General features: G+C 37.0%; 4 protein-coding genes across 6 annotated transcripts; all 4 read right to left on the bottom strand.

The window, feature by feature from the left end:
- Positions 1-261: 261 nt before the first annotated feature.
- LOC133789305 (subtilisin-like serine-protease S) lies at positions 262-5,009 on the bottom strand. The gene is made up of 11 exons (XM_062227113.1): positions 4,073-5,009; positions 3,901-3,992; positions 3,300-3,397; positions 2,999-3,151; positions 2,763-2,874; positions 2,146-2,683; positions 1,958-2,052; positions 1,587-1,826; positions 1,388-1,502; positions 1,096-1,300; positions 262-991 (listed from the first exon to the last, which is right to left on the bottom strand). The coding sequence occupies exons 1-11, from the start codon at positions 4,154-4,156 to the stop codon at positions 450-452; spliced, it is 2,274 nt and encodes a 757-aa protein (XP_062083097.1). The 5' UTR covers positions 4,157-5,009; the 3' UTR covers positions 262-449.
- Positions 5,010-6,975: 1,966 nt separating this feature from the next.
- LOC133789303 (uncharacterized) lies at positions 6,976-14,276 on the bottom strand. 2 transcript variants are annotated; one of them, XM_062227112.1, is made up of 3 exons: positions 11,091-14,276; positions 10,528-11,000; positions 6,976-10,457 (listed from the first exon to the last, which is right to left on the bottom strand). In XM_062227112.1, exons 2-3 carry the CDS (start codon positions 10,993-10,995, stop codon positions 10,161-10,163), a joined length of 765 nt encoding a protein of 254 aa, XP_062083096.1. In that variant the 5' UTR covers positions 10,996-11,000; positions 11,091-14,276; the 3' UTR covers positions 6,976-10,160. The 2 variants fall into 2 exon arrangements, with proteins under 2 accessions (XP_062083096.1, XP_062083095.1); XM_062227111.1 differs by having other exon boundaries at positions 10,528-14,276.
- Positions 14,277-14,417: 141 nt separating this feature from the next.
- Positions 14,418-20,281, bottom strand: LOC133789302 (protein SUPPRESSOR OF K(+) TRANSPORT GROWTH DEFECT 1). The gene is made up of 9 exons (XM_062227110.1): positions 19,478-20,281; positions 18,694-18,799; positions 17,936-18,134; positions 17,261-17,329; positions 17,098-17,172; positions 16,868-16,966; positions 16,598-16,753; positions 16,014-16,135; positions 14,418-14,619 (listed from the first exon to the last, which is right to left on the bottom strand). Exons 1-9 carry the CDS (start codon positions 19,947-19,949, stop codon positions 14,556-14,558), a joined length of 1,362 nt encoding a protein of 453 aa, XP_062083094.1. The 5' UTR covers positions 19,950-20,281; the 3' UTR covers positions 14,418-14,555.
- Positions 20,282-22,736: 2,455 nt separating this feature from the next.
- On the bottom strand, positions 22,737-26,738 carry LOC133789301 (pentatricopeptide repeat-containing protein At1g53600, mitochondrial). Of its 2 annotated transcripts, none has more exons than XM_062227108.1 (3): positions 24,363-26,738; positions 23,668-24,281; positions 22,737-23,303 (listed from the first exon to the last, which is right to left on the bottom strand). In XM_062227108.1, exon 1 carries the CDS (start codon positions 26,663-26,665, stop codon positions 24,458-24,460), a length of 2,208 nt encoding a protein of 735 aa, XP_062083092.1. In that variant the 5' UTR covers positions 26,666-26,738; the 3' UTR covers positions 22,737-23,303; positions 23,668-24,281; positions 24,363-24,457. The 2 variants fall into 2 exon arrangements, with proteins under 2 accessions (XP_062083092.1, XP_062083093.1); XM_062227109.1 differs by having other exon boundaries at positions 23,668-24,266.
- Between the last annotated feature and the right edge of the window lie 437 nt (positions 26,739-27,175).

Raw genomic sequence — 27,175 nt, 5'->3', positions numbered from 1 at the left:
ATCAATTTCACCAAAGGACAATGTGAGATACACTAGAAACTAAAAATAGTTAATGCATATATACTACTGTCTACACTATGACTTTTCTATTTTTATTTTATTTCTATTATTAATTTTTTTTTAAATATTATGATATTTTATATATATATATATATATGATAATTTAGTATCTTTTTGGGATTATTTTCAATTGCATTTGGATGTTAAAAAGTATTGTACTATAGATGAATTCAGCTCTGAAAACTTGTGAAGCATTTATACCATGATGATCAAAAGATATCTAACTGCAATTAAATTTCAGGACAGTGCTCAATGATTTAAACATATAAAGATATCTGTAATTGTTTTTATTTCTGCCCAGTTGCCATTTTGATACAAAACCAAATTATCAAGCTCATGCTCTATAAATTAATATCTGAAACTGCTGTGAAGCACTTGTTCTCATATGATCAAACTACGTTGAGGGCAATTGGACTCCTAACACTATGAATGCCATTACTCCATGTCAAAGCTCCAAACACAAAGCTTCCATTGCTGCTCATAATGGGGGCAAGATCAACCCTGAAGGTCTTCTTTTCCCAAGTGTTTGTAAACTTCAGTTTAGCTGGGTAAACTGCCACATTAACACCCATTGGGGAATCCACACAAGCAACATAGACAGTTGGGCCACTTCCGTAATAAGTAACGGTTCTGTAAAGAGATAAACTTCCATTGAGACTGGACACACCAATGGAAGGATAGTTAAAGTTGTAGGAAGGTATTGGAGGATTCTGGCAATAGACTACATCCCCTGTGAGGTTTTTCAGTTGTGAAGGGCTTGCACCAGTGCTACATAGAAAACTTATAATGTCGCGAGAATTAAAATCATATATAAGTCCAGGATCTATAGCTGCAACTGGGTTTACGTGTCCAGATCCATGGTCGAAAGGCGTGGCTTGTGTGCCATTTGGATCTCTTCCAATGAGGCCTTTGGTGTTATCTAGGACAGTTGCTGCAGCAAAAAGAACACAAATTTATAACTACTTCAACCAGAAAAATGATAAAAGTTTGTGTTATTTTCATAATATTTCTTAAAAAGTTGTTCACTGCTGCAACCTGTTGTCATCATTGCAGATTTTATGGCTGCCGGACTCCATGAAGGGCGGTATGATTTTATAATGGCTGCGATTGCGGATGCATGTGGGCAAGACATGGATGTGCCAGAGATTATGTTGAAATCAACAGACCTTCCACCTGTAGCTTCAACTGCAACTGGAGACCATGCTGCCAAAATGTTCACTCCTGGTCCTGTAATATCGGGCTGCGGAGGAATACATTTAGTTGAGGACAGCATGTTGAAACATTGTTGGTTAAAACTAAAATGAAATTTAGAATCGATACGACTTACTTTGATAATGTCTGGACTTATAATATTTGGTCCTGCAGAAGAGAAGGCTGCCACTTCTGGTGCTGGTTTGGTGTGTAGAACTGTTCTGGTTCTAGCGATTCGAGCTGTTGGATTCCTGTAGAGCAGTAATACAGCATGATCTTAGAACTATTCAATTGCTTACTGGAAATCCTTTAGCATCTTAAGATTGAAAACTCACTTTGCTGTTTTAATATATTCTTGAAGCTCTGCTGCTGCTTCTTGACCAATCAGAGTGCCAGGGATGATAAACTGAAATCCAACATTTGTGAGCACAGGATCTATAAGGATCATTCCAACTCCACCACCCTGTTGTACAAACATGCCTTTCTCTCTTCTGATATCGGAAACGGCCTCAAGAGTGCACACCACAATTTTCCCCTTAATTAAGGAGCTGTCTAGAGTATTGTTCTTGCAAAAGCTGTAAGAGGAAGCAAAAGAATTACTTAGTCAGGGGAGCTTTGGAGCCAGTGGAAGCTTCATGGGCTCAAACAACCAATAATTGGAATTTGCAAAAAACTATAAAGTGAACAAAAAAAAAGGAGAAATCACCTGGCGTTCTCACTTGGGACACCTCTGGCAGCTGCAGCACTCCCAGCAATTAAGCTGAAATAGCCGTCCATCTTTAGTGGGTTTAGAGAGAAACCCTGAAACCACAACATTAAGCTTTCTATTAACTAGTTCAACTGTTTTGTTTGGTCTAACTGCATGTGTGTGTGACTTGAGAATGCTAAATTTACCTTTAGAACTCTTGAATTTCCTAGATATACATTAGTAGGGAACTCCCTATCCACGGTGCTTGCAGCAACAGTGAGGATCCAAGGAGCAACATTGCCAGCAGTGTTAGGGAGACCGGAATTTCCAGCAGAAGCAGAAACAAAAATTCCTTTCTGGAATGCATGGAAAGTTCCAACAGAGAGGGAATCTTCAAAATAAATAGGCTGAGGAGGATCAGGGCCAAGCGAAAGGGAGACTACATCCACGCCATCATGAATTACATCATCCATAGCAGCAAGAATATCTGCATCACTACATAAATTAAACCAGCATGCCTTGTAGATAGCAAGCCTGGCGCTTGGAGCGCCACCTCTTGCAGTGCCTTTTGCTAGTCCAAATAAGCTGACATTGTCTACCACTGATCCTGCTATTGTTGAGGCTGTGTGAGATCCGTGACCATCACCGTCTCGAGCTGATCGAAAGAAGGGCTCGCCAAAGGATTCAAGAGGACCATTTTCTGCTTCAAATCCCTTATAATAGAACCTGGCTCCTATTATTTTCCTACAGGTATAGATCACCATTAATCACTTTCTTATTAGAATGAACTGTTCAATAATTGTTCATAGGAAAGGTTTAGTACCTGTTGCAGTTGGCCAGTGTAAAATTCTCACCAGTAACACACTCTCCCTTGAATTTCTTGGGGACAGGGCCTAATCCCTCATCACTGAAGCTCTTTGACTCTGGCCAAACTCCTGCATAATATCCAAACAGTTCAAGATTAGGGAATAAGAAAGGAGTTTATGCATGTAAGTTCTTATTCTCACACACACATATAATACTATATGAGAAGTGGAATGATGATGAAGAGCTATATACCGCTGTCAACAACACCAACAATGACATTTGATTTCGAGTCCATTGATAGTTGGTTATATTGGTAGACAGAGTCTATAGCAAGGAAATCCCATGAATGTGTTGTATCCAACTTCTTCATCTTGCTCTCAAAAACAGAAACCACAGCCTCATTTTCTGCAACATACACAAAACAAACCATACAAATGAAGTACATTCTTAATATCAATGCGTTTTTGCCATTATTATGGTATGTATTACTATAAGAATATTGTTGAATTTTCATTTTTTTTTCTTTCTTAGTTGCAGTAGTGATTATGTATACCTGCAAGTTGTTGAGCCTGCTCAGGTGTAAGCTTGGCTGAGAAGCCTTGGAAGCTCTTACTGTAATGGTGAACTGCTGCAGTTTGTGCTTCCTCAATACTGAAAAATGATTTCAAAAAAGGCAAGTTTTAGTATGTATGTGAGATTGTGCCTTTATATATATATATATATATATATGTATATAGGACAATTCTTCTATAGGAGCTTCACTTTAAGTCATATTAGTAGGGCTCTCAGTATTTTCGACCCGTGAACAGTTTTCGGCGCGATTTTTTTTGTGACCGTGTATATTGTAGTTATTTAGAGCATCATGTAAATTTTCAGAAAATTCTGAATTACAGTACCGAAAACTAGGTTCAAACATGTTGCTTTCCACGCACATAAAAAAAATTAGTCAAGCGTGTAACATGTTTGAACTTAGTTTTCGGTACTGTAAACTAATCGGAATTTTCTAAAAATTTGCAGGATGTTCTAAATAGCTACAATATAAACGGTCATAAAAAAAATTACGCCGAAAACTGTTCACAGGTCGAGAACACTGAGAGCCCCACCGGTAGGACTTAAAGTGAAGCCTTATATATTATAGTAAAGGGTTTATTTGCCTTCCAACAATTGAAGCAAGAATCTCATGGTTTGCTCTAACAACAGCTTCTGAGTTGGGGTGGGAGTGATGCCCCACATAGACAATGTAATGCTGCAAATGAACAAGAAACTATTAACAATTCATGACATGTTATCAGATGGATTAAAGACCAAGAAAAGCTCAAATTTCACCTTAGTGCTTGCACTAGCTCCAACCAACAATGAAAATCTTATGAAAAATAAAATAAGTGTAAGAATGGTTTTGTGAAACCCCATTATCACAAACCAAATCAGAGAATGATGGTTTGATATGATTAGGATGATGCCTTATCTTATAGTAAATGTGTAATTCAATCAAAGTTTTTATAGCATAAAAAAGATCCTAGCCGGCTTAATCCAATCCAACTTTATTCAGTTGAATAGTATTTACAAAACACATATCAACAGAAAGTTATATTACATAGCCGGCTTTGGTTGTTTTTTTGTTGAGAAAAGTTCAAGCATGGTCCTGAGGTGAGCAATTTTCTAGTTTGGTGAAGCCATTTGGAATAAGATTATTTCTTAATGTATTGTATGGTATGGAATGGAAGTATTTGTGATGAGTTTTGAGTGAAGGGAATATATGTGGTCAAGTTAGATTACAAATAAATATAATGATTCAAAGATGCTTACTTACACAACCCAATGTTTTTTTTATTTGAAAGAATAATCCTAGCTTTCAGTTTCATTAAAAATAATAAATAATAATAATGGCCTTTCATAAACATAATAATAATTTGAACAGTTATGTCAATAGCTCTTGTCTCATTATTCCTTTGGGGAAAGTGACAATTTTTTTTTTTTGCCTTTGGGAAAAAAAAGAATATACTATTTTGATCCTTTGAGTTAATGCAAAATATCAAAATTGACTGTTATTTTTCATAAATACCAAAATGGTACTCTCTGTTTTGTTGTTTATACTAAAATGGTACCCTAGACTTATTTTTGGTCAATTTTTTTTTGAAGACACTTCTACCCTTCATTTATGTGTTTTTTTTTATAGTTAAAGTTATTTATAATTATTTAATAAATTAAATAAACTTAAATAAAATGTAAATAATAAAAAACCTTAAAGAATAATTATAAAAAATATTATCCTTCAAAATTACTATCATACCAAAATGGTACCCTAAACCTATCTTTAATCAAATTTATTTTTTCAAAGATCATTTTACCCTCACCTATATGTTTTGTCTATAATTACAATTAATTTTAATTCTTTTACTAAATTAATAATAATACTTAAGCTTTATTTTTAAGAATATATAAACTTAAAGAAATAATATAAAAAAATAAGAATAAAATAAATCAAATCAAATCAAGTAATACATTTTATTATTATTTGATATTTGATTCCAACTTAAATAAATTTATAGTATTATTATTTATTTAAGTTTTATTATTATTTACATTTTATTTAAGTTTATTTAATTCATTAAATAATAAATAACTTTAATTATAAACAAAATATATAAGTGATGGTTAAAAATGTCCTCAAAAAAATAAATTTGACTAAAAATAACTTTAGGGTACCATTTTGGTATAAAAAACAAAACAGATGGTACCATTTTGATATTTACGAAAACTAGGAGGCATTTATGGTATTTTGACTAAACTTAGGGACCAAAATGGTATATTTCAAAAAAAAGATAATGATGATGACTTCGTCAAACTTTATAATTTTCTCTACCAAGGTTTTGTTTTTCTTCTCTAGTCCTTATAAATGGAGTATTAACACTCAAAGCATCTCCAAAAGCACATTATATATGAAGCACTTTTCTCAAGTTTCGACAAAAATACCAACATTTACATTATCTTCTTCTATGCTAATAAAGGTTTTTGTAGTTTTTTTGTTTTTGTTTTATATAAGCATTTAAGATTTATTTGCTTAATTTTATTATTTTGTTAATGTTTGCAGAAAACTGATATTAACATGTTTTGGTGCACTATTAATGGTTACTACCCATGGATGGTTACTTTAGTATTAACCATTGGATTAAAATCAATGGTCCATATTTATAGTTGTTAATTAATATTTCTAAATATAAAATTTGATTTTTTTCAAATTTTTTGAATGATTACCTGATGAAAAACATGTATTTATTATAAAAATATAATATTGTAAACTTTTCATTTTTCAAATGCATGTCAATTTCTAAAATATAGCTAGTGTCTCTCATTGATTGGAAACAACATTAATTATGGCAAAAATAATAATAACTAAATTCGAAATTAATGTTAAAAAAAAATATTTACATGTTGGTGACTTGTTATACTAAGTCACTATGTTGCCACATCATCATAATTGTTAGTACTCATTTATGGGTAGTAACAATTGAGAATTCTTCATAACATGTTTATAACTATTTTCAATAGGTAATTAAGTAGACATCTTACAACATTCTCATTATTTATATTAAAAAAATAATGATAATTGAGAAAAGGGAAAATTGCAGAAAAAATTATTAAGTAGTTCAAAAGATTGTACTTAAATTACTAAATAGTTTTTTTTTGTAGCAAAAGTCAGGGAGTTGTCTGAAAGATTGCACTTAAGTCATTAAGTAGTTTTTTTTACGACAAAAGTCAGTAAGTAGTCTAAAATGTTGCACTTAAGTCTCTAAGTAATTGTTTTTGTTGCAAAAATCACATTTTACACAAATTTTATCTTGATTTTAATTAATCAATAAATGTCTAAAAATATGTATTTATAACATCAATATAATAAATATAATTTCTTTTAAAAATAAAAAATGATTTAAAAATTTCTAATATAATTTCTTCTAATTTTTTTTTTTTGCAAAAATCAACTGCTAAGTTAATTTAGATATATAATTTGTAAATTTTAAAAAACAAAGATTTGAATATAATATTTAAATTAAATACAAATACCCAAAATAATATTTAGATTAAGTAATTAAATACATATATATAGATATCTGTATGTTGACGGTGAAATCTCGTCAACGAAATTAGGTCGGAAAACTCAAAGGTAAATGCGGCGATCTCTAGATAAGAACTTAGAATTAACTTATGAAAGGATAAACACAAATGAACAATGGAGTGAAAAAATGTATATTTCTTAATGGCCTCTGCATACAATGAATTTTCTAACCCCCTTTCAGGTGGCCTTGGAGTTCCTTTTATAGTAGGCTCTAATGGCCTTAGGTACATAGTGGCCCAGGGGACCAAGTGGTACATACGTACTGTACTAGAGGAGTGGCTTCAGAGGTTGTGGTTGTACATCCCGTATAGGGGCAGGTGTCAGGGGATGTCTCCACTACTTGTCTATACCCCTGCCTGGTGCGTGGTGGCAGGCGTATTGGCGCAGGAGGTAGTGGTGTCGGTTCTGACCTATGGTCGTAGACATACGGACCATGATCCTTACCCCAGCAATCTCACTGGCACTGGTATCCGTACTTAGTACTTGGTCGTACAAATATGTCTCATTCGACTCGTACTAGACCTCCTAAGCATAGGGACTTCGAGGTGTGAGAAAGGGGATCCTTGGTGCCCGTACTGGCCGTGGCGTTGAGTAGGGGTCTTGGGCCCATACGTGTCAAGTGACGGGGTGTCAGCCTCCCTCGGCCTCGCGCATGGGGCGCCATAGACGGCCTCGCAGCCTCCCTCGGCCTTGCGCATGGGGAGCCATAGACGGCCTCGCAGCCTCCCTCGGCCTCGCGCATGGGGCGCCATTGACGGCTTCGCAGCTTCCCTCGACCTCGCGCATGGGCATGGTGGGAGTGGCCCAAGGGCCTCGCAGAATGTTGGCCTCGCGAGACGGGAGGGCCTCGCGGAATGTTGGCCTCGCGAGACGGGGTGGCCTCGCGGATCGGTGGCTTCGCGAGACGGGAGGGCCTCGCGGAACGGTGGCCTCGCGAGACGGGGTGGCCTCGCGGATCGGTGGCTTCGCGAGACGGGAGGGCCTCGCGGAACGGTGGCGTCACGAGACGGGAGGGCCTCGCGGAACAGTGGCCTCGCGAGACGGGGTGGCCTCGCGAGACGGGGTGGCCTCGCGGATTGGTGGCTTCGCGAGACGGGAGGGCCTCGCGGAACGGTGGCCTCGCGGAATGGTGGCCTTGCAAGATGGGGTGGCCTCACCCTTGATTGGCCTCGCGAGATGGTGGCCTGCTTCGGCCTTGCATTTTCTCTTGATGAGATTCTGAGCACCAACACCTATGTTCCAACGAGGGACTAAAGAGTTTCTTTTTGGTGGATTTTTGGCATCCACACTGTAATTGTTTTTATTTCTGCCCAGTTGCCATTTTGATACAAAACCAAATTATCAAGCTCATGCTCTATAAATTAATATCTGAAACTGCTGTGAAGCACTTGTTCTCATATGATTAAACTACGTTGAGGGCAATTGGACTCCTAACACTATGAATGCCATTACTCCATGTCAAAGCTCCAAACACAAAGCTTCCGTTGCTGCTCGTAATGGGGGCAAGATCAACCCTGAAGGTCTTCTTTTCCCAAGTGTTTGTGAACTTCAGTTTAGCTGGGTAAACTGCCACATTAACACCCATTGGGGAATCCACACAAGCAACATAGACAGTTGGGCCACTTCCATAATAAGTAACGGTTCTGTAAAGAGATAAACTTCCATTGAGACTAGCCACACCAATGGAAGGATAGTTAAAGTTGTAGGAAGGTATTGGAGGATTCTGGCAATAGACTACATCCCCTGTGAGGTTTTTCAGTTGTGAAGGGCTTGCACCAGTGCTACATAGAAAATTTATAATGTCGCGAGAATTAAAATCATATATAAGTCCAGGATCTATAGCTGCAACTGGGTTTACGTGTCCAGATCCATAATCAAAAGGCGTGGCTTGTGTGCCATTTGGATCTCTTCCAATGAGGCCTTTGGTGTTATCTAGGACAGTTATAATGTCATGCCATTCGGGCTCAAGAATGCTGGGGCCACATACCAGCGGCTTGTGAATATAATGTTTTCAGAGCAAATAGGGAACAACATGGAAGTTTATGTTGATGACATGCTAGTCAAGTCTCAACTTAACGATAACCATGTTGACGACCTCGAAGAATGCTTTGGCGTGCTCCGGAAGTATAACATGAAACTAAATCCTCAGAAGTGCAACTTCGGGGTATCATCAGGAAAATTCCTGGGCTTTATTGTAAACGCTCGTGGAATAGAAGCCAACCCTGACAAGATCCAGGCCCTGATCGACATGCCCTCACCTTGAAGACACAAGGATGTCCAAAGTTTGACCGGCAGGATGGCGGCACTAAGTAGGTTTATATCGAAATCTACAAACCGTTGTCTTCAGTTTTTCAACCTTTTGAGAGGAGGCAAGAAATTTGAATGGACGGAGGAGTGCGAGCTGGCCTTCCAGGAGCTTAAAAAGCACCTCGCAGAACCCCCCATCTTATCAAAACCTATTACGGGAGAGGTACTATACTTATATCTTTCCACCACTGAACACGCAATAAGTACAGTGCTTGTGCGAGAAGAAGAAAAGGTACAGAGACCCGTCTATTACATCAGCAAAAGGTTACTGGGGGCAGAGTCGAGATACCAATCACAACCTTAAAAGGTTTGGAGCAAACCAGCTAGAACTAATCGACGATAAGTTGGAACCTAAACCTACTTCGAGATAAGTCGAGATCGAGGCTGGAGTATCTTATAGAAAAATAGTTTCGAACTCAAAACCTCGGAGAAATAACCGAGGACCAGAAAAAGTAACTAAATAATAAGATATAACTAAACCATTTGCATTACACACCATACAAGTACTTTCGGGTTCATGGTTAAAGTAATATCCGACCTTGATGAATAACGAGATCGGAAGCGGATAATTCGAGCAAACGGTGCATGAATGCATTGGGCCTCGAGCCTAAAATCCAAACTATGTTTGTACGAATAAATAAACATACGCGGTTCTTTAATATAAAATGTGCAAAATATTTCAAACCAAGAAATGTAAAGCATATGTATTAAAATAAAAAGAAATTGTACCAGCCCTACGGGCATAAATTAAAACAATTACAAAAACAAAGGGACGCAGCCCCGAGGTGAGGTTCAGGAAGGAGCAGTTTCCTTGGCTTTCTCAGCATTAGCGACACTAGACCCCTCAGGACGAATAGCATGACTATCCTTCTGAGCAGCCCCCCGAGCAGTCTCCCGAGCAGCCTCATCCGCCTCAAGTCGGACATTCCACTGCTCTACAAACTTCGCCTCAAGAGGACCTAGGAAGCTGGTGTCGAGGTCGGCATTATCAACCTAGATTTTGTACATGGCTTGGTCGACCGCTTTTTCCTTATTCTCTTTGAACTCGTTAAGGATTCGGGCCTTCTCGCTTTCCATTATCTCGAAAGTGGCAGCTTTCTCCTCCTCGAGTTTGGCATTAGCCTTCTCCAGCTCCGCAAGACGAGTTTTCACCTTTTCAAGCTCGGCCTTCGAGTCTTTGAGTTCATCAGCCGTTTTAAGCTGGAGATCCCTCGACTCTTGGGCTAGAGACATGCTCGTGTGCACCTCATTGGTCAGCTTATAATTAAGTTGTGCCGAGATGACGAAGGCCTAAAGCATAAAGATTGAATTAGAGCACAAGCCAAGACATAAGCAATTAAAGGTGAGTTGCGAAAATTACTGCGGCAGTAAGTTCAATACTCTTATCATAGAGAGCATTACAGTCTGGGGCCTTATTCACAAAGTCCCAGTGGTCAGCGCCGAATCCTGAAAAACTCTGACCCACTCGAGAAAGGACGTCCGAGCCAAGTATAGCTCCGTGGATCCCAGCAGTACCATCAAGCACGAACTCTTCAACATGAGGTCGGGCCGACGGCAGGAGTGCCTTGGAGATTGAGGGTTTCTTTGGAGGTCGGCCGATTGTTAGGAGAGTTGCGGCTGGAGGAAGCGTAACGGGCGCGATCGAGACAGATGCATCGACCTGGGCATTCGGATCCTCAGCTGTGCTTGCAGCAGTTTGAGCCGTTGGGGTCTTCTCAGTGCGCCTGGGGACTTTAGATGGCCGATCTGATTTCCGCGAGCCTCCCGGGCGCTTACTCTTTTGAGCTCCCTCATCGCTGAAGAGCACGGCTTCAAGGTCGGAATCCATAGCACCTGCACAGTTCCAATCGAAGTTAAGCATAGTGCTAACAAACTTGGAAGATAAAAAAAAAAAAAAAAAAACCAAGTAGAGAAAGACCTAACTGGAACTCTCCCCCGAGCTTGAGCTCGGAGACCATGAAATTCCCCCATCTTCAGAGGAGGCGGGGGGAGTACCTTCCCTATATGTAGATGTCAACCTCGAAAGGTCCCTATAATCATTGGTCCCGTATTGGACGGCTATTCCGTTCCATACCCGTTCAGGCTATACATAGTATCGTATTGCCCGAGCCAGCTATCGAACCTATGAACCCGCTCATCTACCCAAGCCCACACATAAAAGTGGTTCCTATCGTCTTCGCACAGAACTAGCCTATCGGGTTTGTGCTTTAACAGGGTGGGGGACCACATTTTCGAGCTTAGAATGACTGTACCTTGATCATCCGAGCCCGAGCTCGAGGCTTCGTCGTTGACCTCGTTCCCTGATTGTGGGCTCCTTCGGCGAACCGGAGGTGGGGGCCTCACCTCCCTACTTGGAGGGAGGATGCCTGTTGGCAGAGGCACAAGCTCCCAACGGTCGTACTTTTTGTTGGACCAATCCGAGGTGGACTGGTCCTCTCCCAAGAGCCCGCAAGTTCGGAGCTTACCCTTATGCAGAAGATATGAAAGGGACCTCCTGCCATAAGGGAGTTGGAGCAGAGTCTCTCTGTGCTCCTTCATCTCGTCAGTCGGAGTAGGACGGTGATAGTTGGCTGGAAAATAAAACACATTTCAACTAAGTACGAGCCTACAGACAAAAGTCCGAGCACAGAGATAAAGAAGGTTAGGGTACTTACGAATCCGTCTTAATGAATAGTATCGAGACGGGGATAGGCCATCTGTCCAAAAGAAGGCCTTCTTAAAGTCAGGAGGATGGTTGGGAAGGTCCTCGAACACCTTTTTCTCCTTGGGGTAGCTCGAAAGATAGTAGAAGCCGTCTCCTCCCTGAGCTCGGGAGGGATTGCTTTTCAGACAGAAGAGATACATGATCTCCTTTGGTGAAGGTCCTTCCCACTTCAACTCGTGGTATAACGACCTCAGGGCAGACAGAACGCTGTAAGAATTAGTGTTGAGCTGGAATGGAGCCAACCCAGCAAAGTCCGTGAAGTCCTTGAAGAAAGACTTCAAAGGCAGTAACGCTCCTGCCTTCATATGCTCCTGACTCCAAGCCGCATACCTCAGCTTGTTATCAGGATTTCCATCCCCTGGAGCATAGCAGCTTCGTTCGCTAGAAGTAGGAGCTCGACACCTTAAGGAGCCTGACAGTCTGAGACCGTGGAAGGCCAGGATATCATTTATCTGGCCTAGCGAGGTAACCGAGCTCCAGTAATGCTCGGCCTCGAAGAACTCCCTTCTCGGTTGCGAGGTAGAGGGCTCTCCCATCAGTGAAAATTGGAGCTCTCCCGGGTTGTACGCGATGGTCACTTTTAACCTAGGGTCGAGGTGGATCGGCCTGGGTCCTGAATCAGATTCCGGATAAAGAGCCTCTTGAAGGGTTCTCCTCTTCTTTTCTATGCCTCGACGATTTGGCGGCGATAGTGAGCTCGGGTTTCTTCCTGTTCGCGCGCGAGATCGTATTCACGAATCAGACGTTGGTTCCGAGCAAACAGCGATTCTGGGCTCGGAGTTTTTGGCGAATACGGAATTGCCAGTAGCGACCCCCACCGTCTTTCTAGATTCTGTGACATCTAGCGAGAAAGAAAAAATGGTGAGGGCCATGCATGCAAGGATTCAAGAATTACGAGCTTGGCAAGACAAACTCGGAGAGTGCTTGGGTACGAAACGAGATCGATACTAGAAACCCGATTAAGAGTCGGAACGTGTATTCTACGAGAAAAAGGAGGGGAGTGGATCGAGTTTTTGAGAATCCCGAAATATCAGGGAAAAAGGTGACGGTTATTCAGAAATGGTAGTCTTGGGTATCGTGCATTCTTTAAAACCAAGATTTTGTACCCGATATCTTGGTGTGCAAGATATGTCTTTTAAATTTTGAAAACCCAAAAAAAGAGACCTTGTTCTACATCAAAACTGGATTTGGAACCAGTGACTTAAACCTAGCATGGAGACTTAAACTTGAAAGCCTATCGGCCAGAGCTTCCTAGCATGTCAAACTAAAAAATAAACCAGCACATTCCCAAAAATAAAAGAACAACACAGACAGAAACTGGCATAAAGGAAAACGAAAAGATCATCAGATACTTACACAATGATGGCGATTGCAGAGAAATCGTTGATTGAAGGAGAGGCTGCAGGTATAACCTTACGGTCTCGAACAAACTGGTGGTCCTTTGTTTCTTTGGCTGGGAGAACATGCAAAAGCAAAAAACTCTCTGGGATGGCTTTTGGTTTTGTCTCTCTTTCTTTTTTCTCTGATGAGTGTAAAATAAGAGGAAGAAGATGTCCAAGGCCTTATATATAGATAGTAAAAAGTTGTAAAAAGGGATTAATCTGAGCCATTGGCCAGAATCCTTATAAAATCCGACGGCGAGGGACAAATGACAAGATGGCACCGAAAAGGTGGCAGGCGAACGATCGTGGGTAGATTTCCAAGGTACTCGAGTACCTTGGATGAGCAATGCCCGACTGACGCGTGTTCACCCTCAAGTATGTGTGACCGTGTGGTTCTCGAAGAAAGTAGTTCAAAAGTTTCATTCTCATAAGGATTCGAACAAATACTTTTGAGGGGGCAAAATGTTACACCCAGATTTCGAGCCTTAAGAATTGTGATCTCGAAAGCTGGATTCGTCAGGAATGGGCTTGTAATGTCTGGAAGACGTGTCCGCCACCTAGGCATCGAACCTACAAAGCAGGGGCAACCTCGAATATGGTAGCCTCGAAATCCTCACAAGCCCGAAAGGCAGACATCGAAGTACGTCTGTTCTCGGATGACCTCGGATCAGGGGCTCCGAGCCTGACATAAGTATGAGCTCGAAGCCACATGATCTCGGGGAAACGCTACAGCTCGAAAGTCAGTAAGAGACCTGGGTGGGCACGGCACTGACAATGTAGATTGATAACTTTGAATATCCTAATGAGTCATTTTGGAGAGACGCGGTCTACATTCATTGTTGTAAATCCCCTATAATAAAGGGGTATTTGTTATTCAGTTATACGCCCCCTGATCTTCAAGGGACGTTTCCTTGTATATAGGATTACAGGCTTTTAATGCCATTAAATTTATTTACATATACAGAATAACTTCCCGAAATGTGTGGGATAGTATTATGAAATCTCCTCTATAAATAGAGGGGTCATGCACCATGGAAAATGACCGAATTTTTGTGATCTTGAGATAAAACTTTGGAGAATTCATTCTTGAAGAATTTCCAGAAATCATCTTAAGTTCTAATAACAAAGACTCGTGGACTAGGCAGAGTTAACTGCTGAACCACGTAAAAAATCCCATTTGTTTTATTGTATTTTTCTGGCCATAATTATTTATTGTTTTCGTGCTCTTATTTCACTGTTGACGAAAAGCGGCGTCAACAATAAGTTATGTTATTATTTAAAGCCAAGACAAGAGAAAGGGAGTCAGAAAATATAACATCCAGCTAAATTCCAAGCCTTTGAGCCCAATTTAGTGTGACCAACAGCCCTACAAAATAATTCATAAGAGAGCTTAGGCAAAAACAAAAGTAAGGGATTTCATAGGAATTGAAAAGACTATAAACAAACCTCCCTCAAGAACAATAAGATAACCTCCCTATGGTTAAGTTTTCAAGATCGATATAACCATTTACCTTTTTTGCTCGCTTATATGAATGCCTCTTATCAGTTAATTTTGAGATTTTGTAGTAAGTTTTAACTTAAAGAACAACGACACTTTCGTGACAAATAGTTTGTAAAATTTATTTAATCAACCGAACATTATATTAAATTACACATAATTTCAAAAAAATTTGAAAAATACAAAATTTTATAAAAATTAAAGAATAATCGTTAATAGCAGTTCTGTAATCATTTATTACAATCTTTTATTTAGTTTGTAAAAAAGTATAAAAATAATAATAAATTTAAATCTGAATTTATTATTATTTTTATCAACTAATTAAATCAAATACTATGTATAAATAATAATTATATTTATCATATTAAATAATTGTTTGAGAATTATATCATTCCTCTCCCTTTAGCTGAATGGAAATGTTGAAATTACAACCAGTTAGAAAATTTATCAGGACCCAATTAACTGATGCAAAATGATAAACATTGAAGCAAGTAAAACAAAAATACCCTTTATTTATTTTTAATTTTGATAGAACATTATTCTTTCTCACTAAATTATCTCATATTTTATTGTAGAGGTTTTTCATCATTTCCATGTTAGTTGATCAAAAAGTTATAATAACAAATTTTCAAGGTGTTACAAGTAGTACTGAATACAATCATATTCTTATATATATATATATATAAATAAAAGTGCACTCCTAGCCATAAATGGTTACTTTAATATTAACTACAAATTTTGATTTTTTCAAATTTTTTAAAAAATTAACAAATGAAAACATGTATTTATTATGAAAGTATAATAACAAATTTACAAGGTGTTACAAGTAATACTGAATACAATCATATTCTTATATATATATATATATACAGCAATTTAAGAACATATATAATCACACCAAACCAAATGATCATCAAAGCAAATGATATACACAAATTCAACCATGTTCATACCTTTCTCTCAGTGGGGTAAGAAAAAAATAAATAAAGTAATTTGAAAGCATATTTTTCTTGAACTGTAATTTACAGAATTTTAAATAAGGCAATCCAAGAAAGTATCAAAGCCCTGTGTTTTCGTCTCAATACAGAAGAAAGAAAGGTTATACTATATTGCCTTCCAGATTCAAAGAAACTAATAAGTAAAGCAATACATCAGATCCACCACCAATGAGAATGAGTGAAACACAATCATAGTGATATTATGATGATGATGATGATAAGCGTGGATTGATTTTTATCATAATTACAGAAAAATATCATTACCCTTCCTCCCCGAACTCCTTTGTGAATCTCTCATGGACCTCGAGGTCAGATTTGCTCACGGTTGGTCGCTGTCTAGCAAGCACCTTATCAAAATCTGTTCTTGAAATGGGAGGTGGAAGGATCTGCATGCACGAGGCATTAAGCAACAACGGCAATCAAAACATGCACGGAACCACCGCAAACACGCTCACATATTATTGATTTCTCAATAGGCATGCAAGCTGAAATTCACAAGAATATAACATACAACAGATAGTTTCATCTGGTTGGGAGTAATGAAAACACAAATGGGGATAGAAATGGAAATAGTAACAATAATGGAATAAAATTTAATACGAGTGAGAAAAAAATTATAATTGTGCATTGGAATGGCATTTCCATTTGTGTTTGGGTGGAAGATTGGCGGAAAAGCCATTCCAATGCTTTAATTTCTAACCATAGAAAAGGAATGAAAATGGATTCCTTTCCTTTCCTTTCCATTCCATTCATTTCCCCCAACCAAACGGGGCCTAAGAGTCAAATATATCACCTGCATGGAAAAGAGGCAAAACCAGAACTTAAAATGAGAGCCGGGATCTTCTTACCTTTGAGGCTTCGCCTCGTGCAGCCAGATCTTGCATAGATACTTGGACAGCACCCGGTTGCTTTGGTCCGCATGGCACCCACATGCCATCAGAATTCTTAACAAAGAACATTGCATCTTGGGTTTTACGAACAGGTTCAAAAAGAACATCCTTAACCTGTAGAAAAGAATACCAAAAAGACAAAATGGCGACATGAAACATTTCAAATAGTCAGTTAAACACTTCTAAGAAGAATGAAACAGATAGCATATCATAAGGTCCAGTGCTTACACAAACAGCAACATCTGATCCTGAAAAACCTTCTGTTTTACGACCTAAAGTTTCGAAATCACTTTCTGTCAAGTTGTGAGGAGTATCTCCCAGATGCACCTGGCAAGAGTTATCAAAGCCAAAACAGCAAAATATAAGCAGCTATTTAGATTTAGATGATAATCAACTGCAAAACCAAACTCTCCAATTCCTTTTCTTCAACAAAAATATTCAAGGACCATTTTAAATACCTTGAACATATGCTGTCGAGCCTTTGCATCAGGTAGAGGAATATAAATTCTCTTGTCAAAACGTCGCCGAATAGCCTGCATCTCTACTGATTAGCCATAGCTACAAAAATGGTCGCAAGCGGTTTCAAATGAAGACACAAAAGCGTCACGCGTTTTCTTTTACCTGGTCTAAAGCATAAGGTGTATTTGTTGCCGCAAGTACAAGTACTTTCTGATCATTATTTCCTACACCCTAAACATTTGAAATGTAATCCAAGTTAACAACAAGCTGTCAATTCACTCATCAACTCTTTCATAAGAGAAATAGATAAATAAAGTCCCCCACTAGTTAATAGTAAGAGAGCATGCATATGCAACAGGCAATGCAATTTTTAAACTAAACAAAATCAAGCAAAGCCAATAATAACTATGGAAAATAGCAAAAAACAATTTTCTCTTAAATATACTATTATTGATACATTAGGAGCATATTTATATGAAGAAGGAAAAAAAAATTCCATGATATACATCAGCAAACAAGTATTACTTCATTGAAGATAACAGTTCAAGGATCTATTAATAAAGAACAAACTAACAAAGACAACTTTTATTTCACTATACACAACCTAAAACAGGTAAGAAGACAAAATAAAGCAACCTTCCAGAGAAAGAGACTAAGACCAAACAAAAAATATAAAAAAAAAATTAAGAAAAAGAAAACAAATACACACAACCTACTCCAGCAGTTTATGAGTAATATCCCACAATACTTTGATGATCATTTATATAATGAGCCAGATGGAATAAAAATCGACCAAGCAACTTAAGAATCTACTTCACAACTTCCCACCACATATACCTGCATCTGCACTAGAAGCTCTGTCTTAATACGTCTAGAAGCTTCACTCTCATTGCCTTCTCCACGCGTGCCACACAAGGAATCTATCTCATCAACGAAGATGATAGATGGAGCACTGTCACGTGCCATTTGAAAGAGATTAGAGACTAATTTTTCACTTTCACCCATCCACTTTGAAACAAGGTCTGATGATGAAACACTGCCAAACAAAATCAGAATCATTGTAAATTAGGCCCCAGCAGAAAGTAAGTTATATTAAATTATGCAAAATCTAGCTAATATATAAACATGAGATTAATTTACCCGAGTTTATTTAGGAACAAACTATGCAACACAGAAATCAAATGAATGTACTCAATAGAGTAGAATACTTCATCCACCAATGGTCTGATTATGCTTTCCAAAACTCACTAAACGAAAACAGACAGACTTGCTATATTATATTGTAATATGCTCTTGTCAAAACTTACAAAAATCAGAAGAAAAAGATGCAAGTATAATAGTTAACTATGGTTTCTATCTTCTATGCAATTAGTTAGAAAGCTACAGATACAATACAAAAAGCAGCTTGAACTGAGACTGAAAGATAAATTCTTTATACAGGTGCACACGAGTCATGACAAGAAAACATTTTCAATATAGTGCCAAAATCACGGGGGTTGCTTCCTCATCAAGCAGCTTATCGACATTTTGTGAACGGCTATGTGCAGAGATAATTTCAAAATGTCACGTATAAAAAAGGTCATAAGATATATTACCTGTAAAATGTAGAATCTGCTTCAGTTGCAACAGCCTTGGCCAAGTACGACTTACCAGTTCCAGGTGGTCCATACAATAGAAAAGCCCTCCATGGACGTCTCTTCCCTAAAAGCAGTAATAATACCGATAAAATTATGATCCTAGAAGCAAAACATAACAGGTTGAACAATCTAAACGACTGATGTGCATATTCAAACATGTGCATGCACGCGTGTGTTTGACAGATTATGCTATAACTAGATCTCTGTTATAGATTGTTATACATAAAAAAATAAAAATATAAAACCCTTTCATTTGCAAAGAAGATTACTATAGATCATTCTGCAAAATGTTACACTAAATAAATTTATAAGGTAATAAGTACAAGCAAAAATTAAATCAATAATGCATGGTAGTACTAGTTCAGGCAGGATGAGACTTTGAAATAAAATCAACCATTAGTAATGCTGAACTTTCAGTCTTTTAGATACCATGTTGCTAAAATCACTTCAACAACCCAAGGACAAAACAAAATGCTAAGACAACGATTTAGCTAGTTATTCTCTTGCTTTCCCAATAAGTAAGACTCAGCACAAGGCAATAACATACCTAGCTCTTATTGACAATTAGGTGTATGTGAGTACACACACATATATAAGTATATCCCGGTATAATATGAAATGATGCTAGAAATTTAAGCTTTTTTGTCAAATTTGACAAAAATACTAAACAATAATTATCAAACAATGCATACCCAAAGAATCAAAGCATAACAATTTTGACCAAGAAACGAAGAGCACAAACCAGTAAAGAACTGAGGAAACTTCACAGGCAATATAACAGCCTCCTGCAATGCCTGCTTAGCACTCTCCAAACCCGCCACATCGTTCCACTTCACATTGGGCTTCTCCCTTATGATCGCCGAATTAAGCCCCGCGCGGAGCTTTGCCTGCTCGGGATCCTCCCCATCTCCACCTTCCCCATCCTTGGGCTTAGTCTTCGGCCTGGTCGCCACAGCAGCATCACCGTTCGAAGCCGGACCGGGGCCGCCATCATCCAAAACCGCCCGGATCTCCTCGGCACGGCGCAAATACTCAGTGAATTTCTGCGTAATCGCTTCCTTAATCTTAGGGTTCTTCTCGTACTTCAAATGCGTCCTGAAGTACTCCAACGCATTCATATACAAAGGAAAAGCCTTTGCGTAATTCCCAGCATTGTCTTCCTGTACGGCTTGCTTCACGTACTCTATAGCTTGCTCCTTGAAATTGCTATACATGTTCGGGGACCCAGGAAAAAAGAAGAATTATTAAAAATCGCCAAATCGAAAAACCAAAAAAGAGAAAAATCCGAAGGTAAACCCTAGGATTTGAATGAAGTCATGTTGGCTTCGCGGAGAGAGGGAGAAGCGATGAGATCGGAGGTTGGCTTGGGGGTAGGGAAGCTTGAATTCGAGCTTCAAATCGTATTTTTGTTTGCGTTCGAATGTTTTTCCCGAGAAAATAAAGAATATTCTTGGGAAAATTTTAGAGTTGGTTTTGGTCCGGGAAAGGAAAAATAGAGAAAGAAAGCAAAGAAAAAGTAAAGAGAAGAGCCTTTGAAGTAATGGTTTTGGTCAAGAATGAGGACGCGTTTGAAATAAATAAAAATAAAATAAAAAAACATTTATTTTATTTTTTATGAAGAAAAATAAATTAAATTAAAACAAAAATCTCAAAATGAATAGGGAAATTACCAAACACAGTGATTGCCCTTTTCTTTTTCTTGTATTTATTTCATTTATATATATATATATTTTTTGAAGGGTTTTGTACTCTGTGTTTTTTTTTATTATCTGTTTGGACTCTGTGTTTTGATAAATTACTTTTTGGATCCTATGTTTTATAAAATGATTAAAATAAAACTCGATTTTGCTCAATATTTTCTCAACTAAAATTACAAATAATTTACCAAATTAACAATTCAGAACAAAAATAAAATCATTCTACTTAAAAACTGTGTTGTTATATTCAATTTTGTCTTCATTAAAATTGAGTTTAGGGTTCTATTTTAATTATTTTACAAAATATAGGGCCCAAAAAATAATTTGTCAAAATACAGGGTCTAAACAGATAATGAGACAAAACACATGGTCCAAAAATATATAAATCTTTTTTTTTAATGTCTATCGTTTTGTTATGCATGGGAATATAAGACTAAATCCTTTATAAAATAATTTATCACACTTTGATATGATAAATAATTAAAAATATTTACATTAAATAAGAATTTAAATTAATTATTTAATTTAATACGAATGTTAATTTAGTAAAATTTTGAAATAAATATTTTTAATAATTTAAAGGGAATATACAATTTTAGGATCATATTGTTTGCCTTAGATTAATACCTTGTGTGTAGTAAAATAATTCAAAATTATACATTTTCACCAATTACAATATATATTTTTTAATTATTTTATTTAAATTCTTTTTAAATTTAAAATATGGAATTTGTTCCAACTAACAAACCTCATTGTCTAGCTTAATAGCGTGTTTAGCCAATTCATGGGCCTCATTGTCTAAATTAGCAAAACCTCATTGTCTAAAACTTCGCTATTTTGATTCTCGTATCTTCCAAATGTTTATTTTTTTAATAAATAACAATTTCCCCTGAACTATGACTACTATCAATTGTGTCCCTGAATGATTTGTGATGTTAAAAAAATTCTTTGAACTATACACATTATTGAAATATAAGATTTCTTTTAGATTTCATCATTGGTGGCTAACGAAATATAACATGGCATTTTAGCCACTGATGTGGCATTGCCACATGAATGCTACATGTAAAATAATTAACAATTTGACCTCTAACTTTGATCACTACTAAATCGTGCTCTTTTTATTAAAAAATTGAAAATTAAAAAAAAAAGTTATTTTTTTCTTAAAAAAGATAATTAAAACCTTCAAAATAATCAATTTACAAGATTAAGAAAATATGACTGTCCATCTTACAAGACAAATAGAAAAAATTTAATTTTAGAATTTATTTTTAATTTTTATTTTAGAATATATTGTAAATAGATAAGAAAAGAAAATAAATAGTTATTTTTTTATCAATTAGAATTTTAATTTTCTAACATTTGAAAATTTATTAATTAATTAGAAAATTTTAGTTTTTTTTATTTTCTTAATCTTTTAAAATGATATTTTTTAATAGTTGAATATTTAATTATTTATTTTTATTTTTTAATAAAAATAATACAATTTGGTAATGGTTAAAGTTTGTAGGCAAAATTACTAATTATTTTACCTACAGCATTGCCACATCAGTAGCCAAAATACTACGTCATCATTCCGATAAGGGTTTATACCTTTTTGGACCCTGTATTTTTTCCCATTACCTATTTGGATCTTGTGTTTTGACAAATTACTTTTTGGACCCTATGTTTTGTAAAATAGTTAAAATAGAATCCTAAACTCAATTTTGATGAAGAAAAAATTGAATATAACAACATAGTTTTTAAGCAGAATGATTTTATTTTTATTCTGAATTGTTAGTTTGGTAAATTATTTATGATTTTAGTTGAAAAAACATTGACCCAAATCGAGTTTAGGGTTCTATTTTAATAATTTTACAAAACATAGGGTCCAAAAAGTAATTTTTCAAAACACAGGGTCCAAACAAGTAATGGAAAAAAACACAGGGTCCAAAAAAATATAAACCCTTCCGTTAATCACCTTAGACGAAATCTATTAAAAGTCTCACATATATTTTTAACATCGTGAATCATTCAAGAACACTTCTAATATATTTATCCATAGACAAATCCTAAGAAAAAATTATTTAATCCCACTTAGATTCGTCCTCGATCAAAAGCATTGCTCATGATTGAATGGTAGAAATACAGTTGAAGAAAACCTATGATTGACATTTCAAAAGGAGAGAGAGTTGTAAGAGATTTTTTCTCTTCAAAGTTTTTGCAAATTCTAGAGCTTGTAAAGGAAACAATCTGCTCAAACCAAACCAAGCTATTTAACTATTATTCTATGTGTAGATGGCCTAATTTTATAGCTTGCAATACTGCTGAAAAAGTACAAATTCATTCACATCAATATTGAAACAAAAAAAAAAAGTGTTTAAATGCATAATAATACTCCAAATTTAAGATTATGACCAAACCTCAGCCTTTCATAGTGCCATGACAAGTCAAATAATTCTTCTCCTTTTAGGATATGATACATCTAACCAATGTTTCTAATTTCTTCTAAAATTAAAGATTTGAACCCAACAAAGTAATCCAAAGCTCCCAAACTATTGTTTTTGTTAAGGTTGCAAGGATCAAAGGTAAGTAAGAGTTTTACTGAGCCCATGGAAGTGAGGCTGGATAAGGATCAGTTCCACAGTATCTGCAAAGTCCTTCAATCTCAGGACAACCATCAGGATAAGGGGTTGTTCTGTGAAAAGGATCACGTCCTAGTTTCGAAGAAGTGAACCTCGACAGCCATGTGGGTCTCCTTTCTTAGCAGCTGCTCTCGCAGATGAGGTAGGAAGCTGGGCTGCCCAAGAAGAAAAATCTAGATTCCGGAAAGCCTAATGCAGATCGATGCAGTTGTGAAAATCTCTCGGCCTTAAAATCATAGCTCACCACCTGGTAACAGTATAGTTGGTATTAAGCTAAGAACAAATATAGAAAGAAAACATAGAAGTCGCAATGTCTCAGGTTGCAGCCTAGTTACTGTACTATTAACTCCCACAATCTAACAAAACATATTCACGTCTATGATGCATATATTCCATCAAAGAGCAAAAAAACTTGTAGCCCCATCATGCATAATCTATCTTGATATTTGTAATATGAGATATGTCAAAATTAATTAAAGTTAGAAATAACTTGATCATCAAAACAACGTTTTAAGAGCATCCACACTTCATGTCAAACACAAAACAATGAGGCACACTTGCAGAATAAGCAGAAAAGGTATAAGAGAATGTTTCAAATGAACTGAACTTACTGTTATGTTTTGAGGATATGTGCCTGTTAGTTCTTTGAACAGACGCATACTGAAGAGAAGATTTTCAAAGATGTCCCTTGTATGCTCTTCAGTAAGTGCCATTGATTTAATATTCTCTCCTCTACCTAAGAATTATCAAGATAAAGAATTCACATAAGCAAATGACAGGTGGACTACTTTGGCACCATGAAAACTCAACTTCATAGTAATACAACAATTAAACAGCAGAAAATGCCCAGTGAGTTCAACATGTCATAAACAAATAAAGCACATAACACCACCATTCAACAATGAATTCCACCCAAAAAGCATGTTAAAAATATAGACCCAATTGTAATGTAGATGTAAAGAATTGAGTCAAACTTTGGATTTTGTGAGAAGAAACTATAGACCCCACCGTTAGAAGCACCCCTCTAGGGTTATTGCAGCAATCCTTATAATTTTTTTTCGTGTATACATATATATATATATACATGTAAATACAATATTTACTTGTGATTCTAACATAATTAGTTGAGAAATGAGAAAAGTACCCAGGAGAGTTTGGAGGTCTAAACCCAGACCTACTAATGGACGTTTTACTGACGAACTTCATTTTCCTGCCAAAGAAAGCCCTAATAGCATCACATTAGTTTATCATCAAGCATAAAGAAAATATAGCCAATCACATTACATGAAAACATGTATATATTTACCAAGAAAAAAGTTGATTATAGCTTGTAAGACCTCCATATTCAAGTAAAACGCATTCAAGTTGAAGAATGAGCTGCCCTTAACCATGAAATTGCAGCTATCTCATGTCTATCATTATCATTGAGAGTACAACTTTAATATGTTCTATCTCCATATGAGATTGATCCCCTGCAAGGAACAAATGAACCTTGTCCTTCACCACAATCCAGCTACAACCTGGACTCTTCCTTATCCCCTTCAATTTCTTGGTCATCCTTAGCTCGTTGCCATCTTTTTTCCCAGAAACAAAACACAAGTTAGACAGGACCACATAAGGAGTTGCATTATCAGGTTCCAATTCAAAAAGTCGTTGAGCTGCCACTTCTGCAAGATCAAGACGTAAATGCGTCCTGCTTGCTCCAAGAAGGGCACCCCAAACTCCGGGATGAGGCTCAAAGGGCATCGAATGGATCAACTCCATAGCTTCATCTAGTAAGCCAGCTCGACCAAGGAGATCAACCATGCAAGCATAATGGTCAGCCCCTGCTTCAATATTGTACAAAGATTTCATCAATTTAAAGTATTTCCGCCCATCTTCTACTAATCCCACATGGACACAAGCTGAAAGAACACCAAGAAAGGTAACTTGGTTTGGTTTGCATCCTTTATTCTGCATTTTGCTAAATAAATTTAATGCTTCTTTGGCAAGACCATTTTGTGCAAGTCCAGTAATCATCGAGTTAAAAGAAACAGTATTTGGTGAATCAATATTCATGAAAACCTGCCAAGCATCACAAAAGCTTCCACATTTCATATACATTGAGACTAGAGAGTTTTGGATCTGCAAATCAAACTCCATATTCATCTTTATTACCAGAGCATGGATCTGCAATCCTTGGTTTAGAGTTGCTAAACCAGCTGAAGCACTGATCATGCTGCTCAAAGTTATTGGATCAAGCTTGATAGCATTGCCCAGCATCTCAGTAAACCAACGGAAAGCTTCTTCATATCCCTCATTATTAACAAAGCCAGAAATCATAGCAGTCCAAGAAACAGTATCTTTTACGGGCATCATTCCAAACAATTGGACGGCTCTCTCAGTCAACCCTTCACTTAAAAATCCTGAAATCACAGTCGTCCAAGAGACTACATCCTTCTTAGGCATCCTCTCAAAAACTTCAAAAGCTTTTTCCATTTCAGAACATTGAACATAACCACCAATCAAGGAATTCCACGAGACCACATCTCTCTTGGTCATCATATGAAAGATCTTACTAGCTGCATCTATACAACTAAATCTGCAATACATGGTAATGATAGAATTTCCTAAGAAGACGTCAAACTCCAATCCCATTCGTGATACTAACCCATGCATCTGAATACCTTCTTCATATTTTGACAAACTGCCACAGGCCTCAAACATCACAGTCAAAGTAATGGGATTAACTTCCACTCTTCTTTCCCTTTTCATTTTCAGAAACATTTTAAACCCTTCTTCAAAATTCTCGCTCTTCATGTACCCATCAATGATAGTTGTCCAAGTAACCACATTTCTATCAGGCATCTTATCAAATACATATCTAGCATCATCAACCCTTCCTGCTTTGCAATACCCATCAACCATGGAGCTCCACGAAACCACGTCCCTAACCAACATTCCATCAAAAATACAAAGTGCCTCTTCCAACCTCCCCAGCTTCAAATAGCCACTTACCAACGCATTAGAACAAACCGGATCTCGCAATTCAGTTGGGGTCTCAAAGTACAACTTCTCAGCCTCGTCAAACATCCCAGCTTGCACGAAACCCGTAACCATAGCAGCATAAGAGATTGCATTCCGCTCAAACATCCCAGAAAACAGCTCAAAAGCTTCATTTATCATACAATTCTTCCGAACATAAGCCGTTATCATGGCATTATAAGAAGCAGTACTTCGTTCAGGCATTTCATCAAACATCTTCCGTGCACTGTCAATATCTCCGTTTTGTGCATACGCAGAAAGCATGGCAGTCCAAGAAACAATATTTCTGTTCGGCATACCGAAAAAAACCGACTCAGCTTCTCTGATATCACCGTTTCTTCCAAGTTTGGTGATCTGGGTGTTGAACGGAACAAGAGATTTACTGGCTCCGTGGGTTTTTCCCGAGTCATAAACCAAATGAGGTTTCGGCGGAGTCCCAGTAGAAAAGTAGGAATGAAACTTCGAATGGTTTGAAGAGTAGTTGAAGGAGAAGATGGGTTGGTGGAAAACTCTGGTTGTGGGTTTCAATGGCGAAATGTTCGAAATCAGTAACTGATATCGAAATGTCGAAACATGAAATCTCATTCTCCAACTACACAACGCTCATGCACATGTTAATAGAACAACAAAATCCAAACGGTATTACCTGAATTTAATAAGTATTAGCTGTGGTTCATCTTGATTTTTGAGAAATATTACTGGTTAAAATTGAAGGTTGCACAATCTTAAATTAAGATTGGATGTATGGTAATTCTCACTACACATAATTAATATAGTTTTTTTTTTAAAAAATTGAAAAGAAAGAATCTTTCCTTGAACCTTAAGTATAGATTAGCTCCGCACCTTTTATCACTGGTTTGCATTCATCTACTCTTTGAACACTGCCAATCAGGACTGCCAATCAAGACTGATAATTCGTGTAAACGTATCAGATTCATATCGATACGATTATGATATGACATAATTAAGGTAAACACAAATATGATACGATTATTAAACGGGTCAATACGACACAAGCACGATTATGACACGATTAAACATAACTGTATGAAAAAAATCATAAAACCTATGCAAATTATTCGTGTTATTGTGTCT

The sequence above is a fragment of the Humulus lupulus genome, chromosome 7 (genome assembly GCF_963169125.1).
Source record: "Humulus lupulus chromosome 7, drHumLupu1.1, whole genome shotgun sequence".
NCBI classification, from domain to species: Eukaryota; Viridiplantae; Streptophyta; class Magnoliopsida; order Rosales; family Cannabaceae; genus Humulus; species Humulus lupulus.
This window is presented reverse-complemented; position numbering and strand designations above follow the sequence as displayed.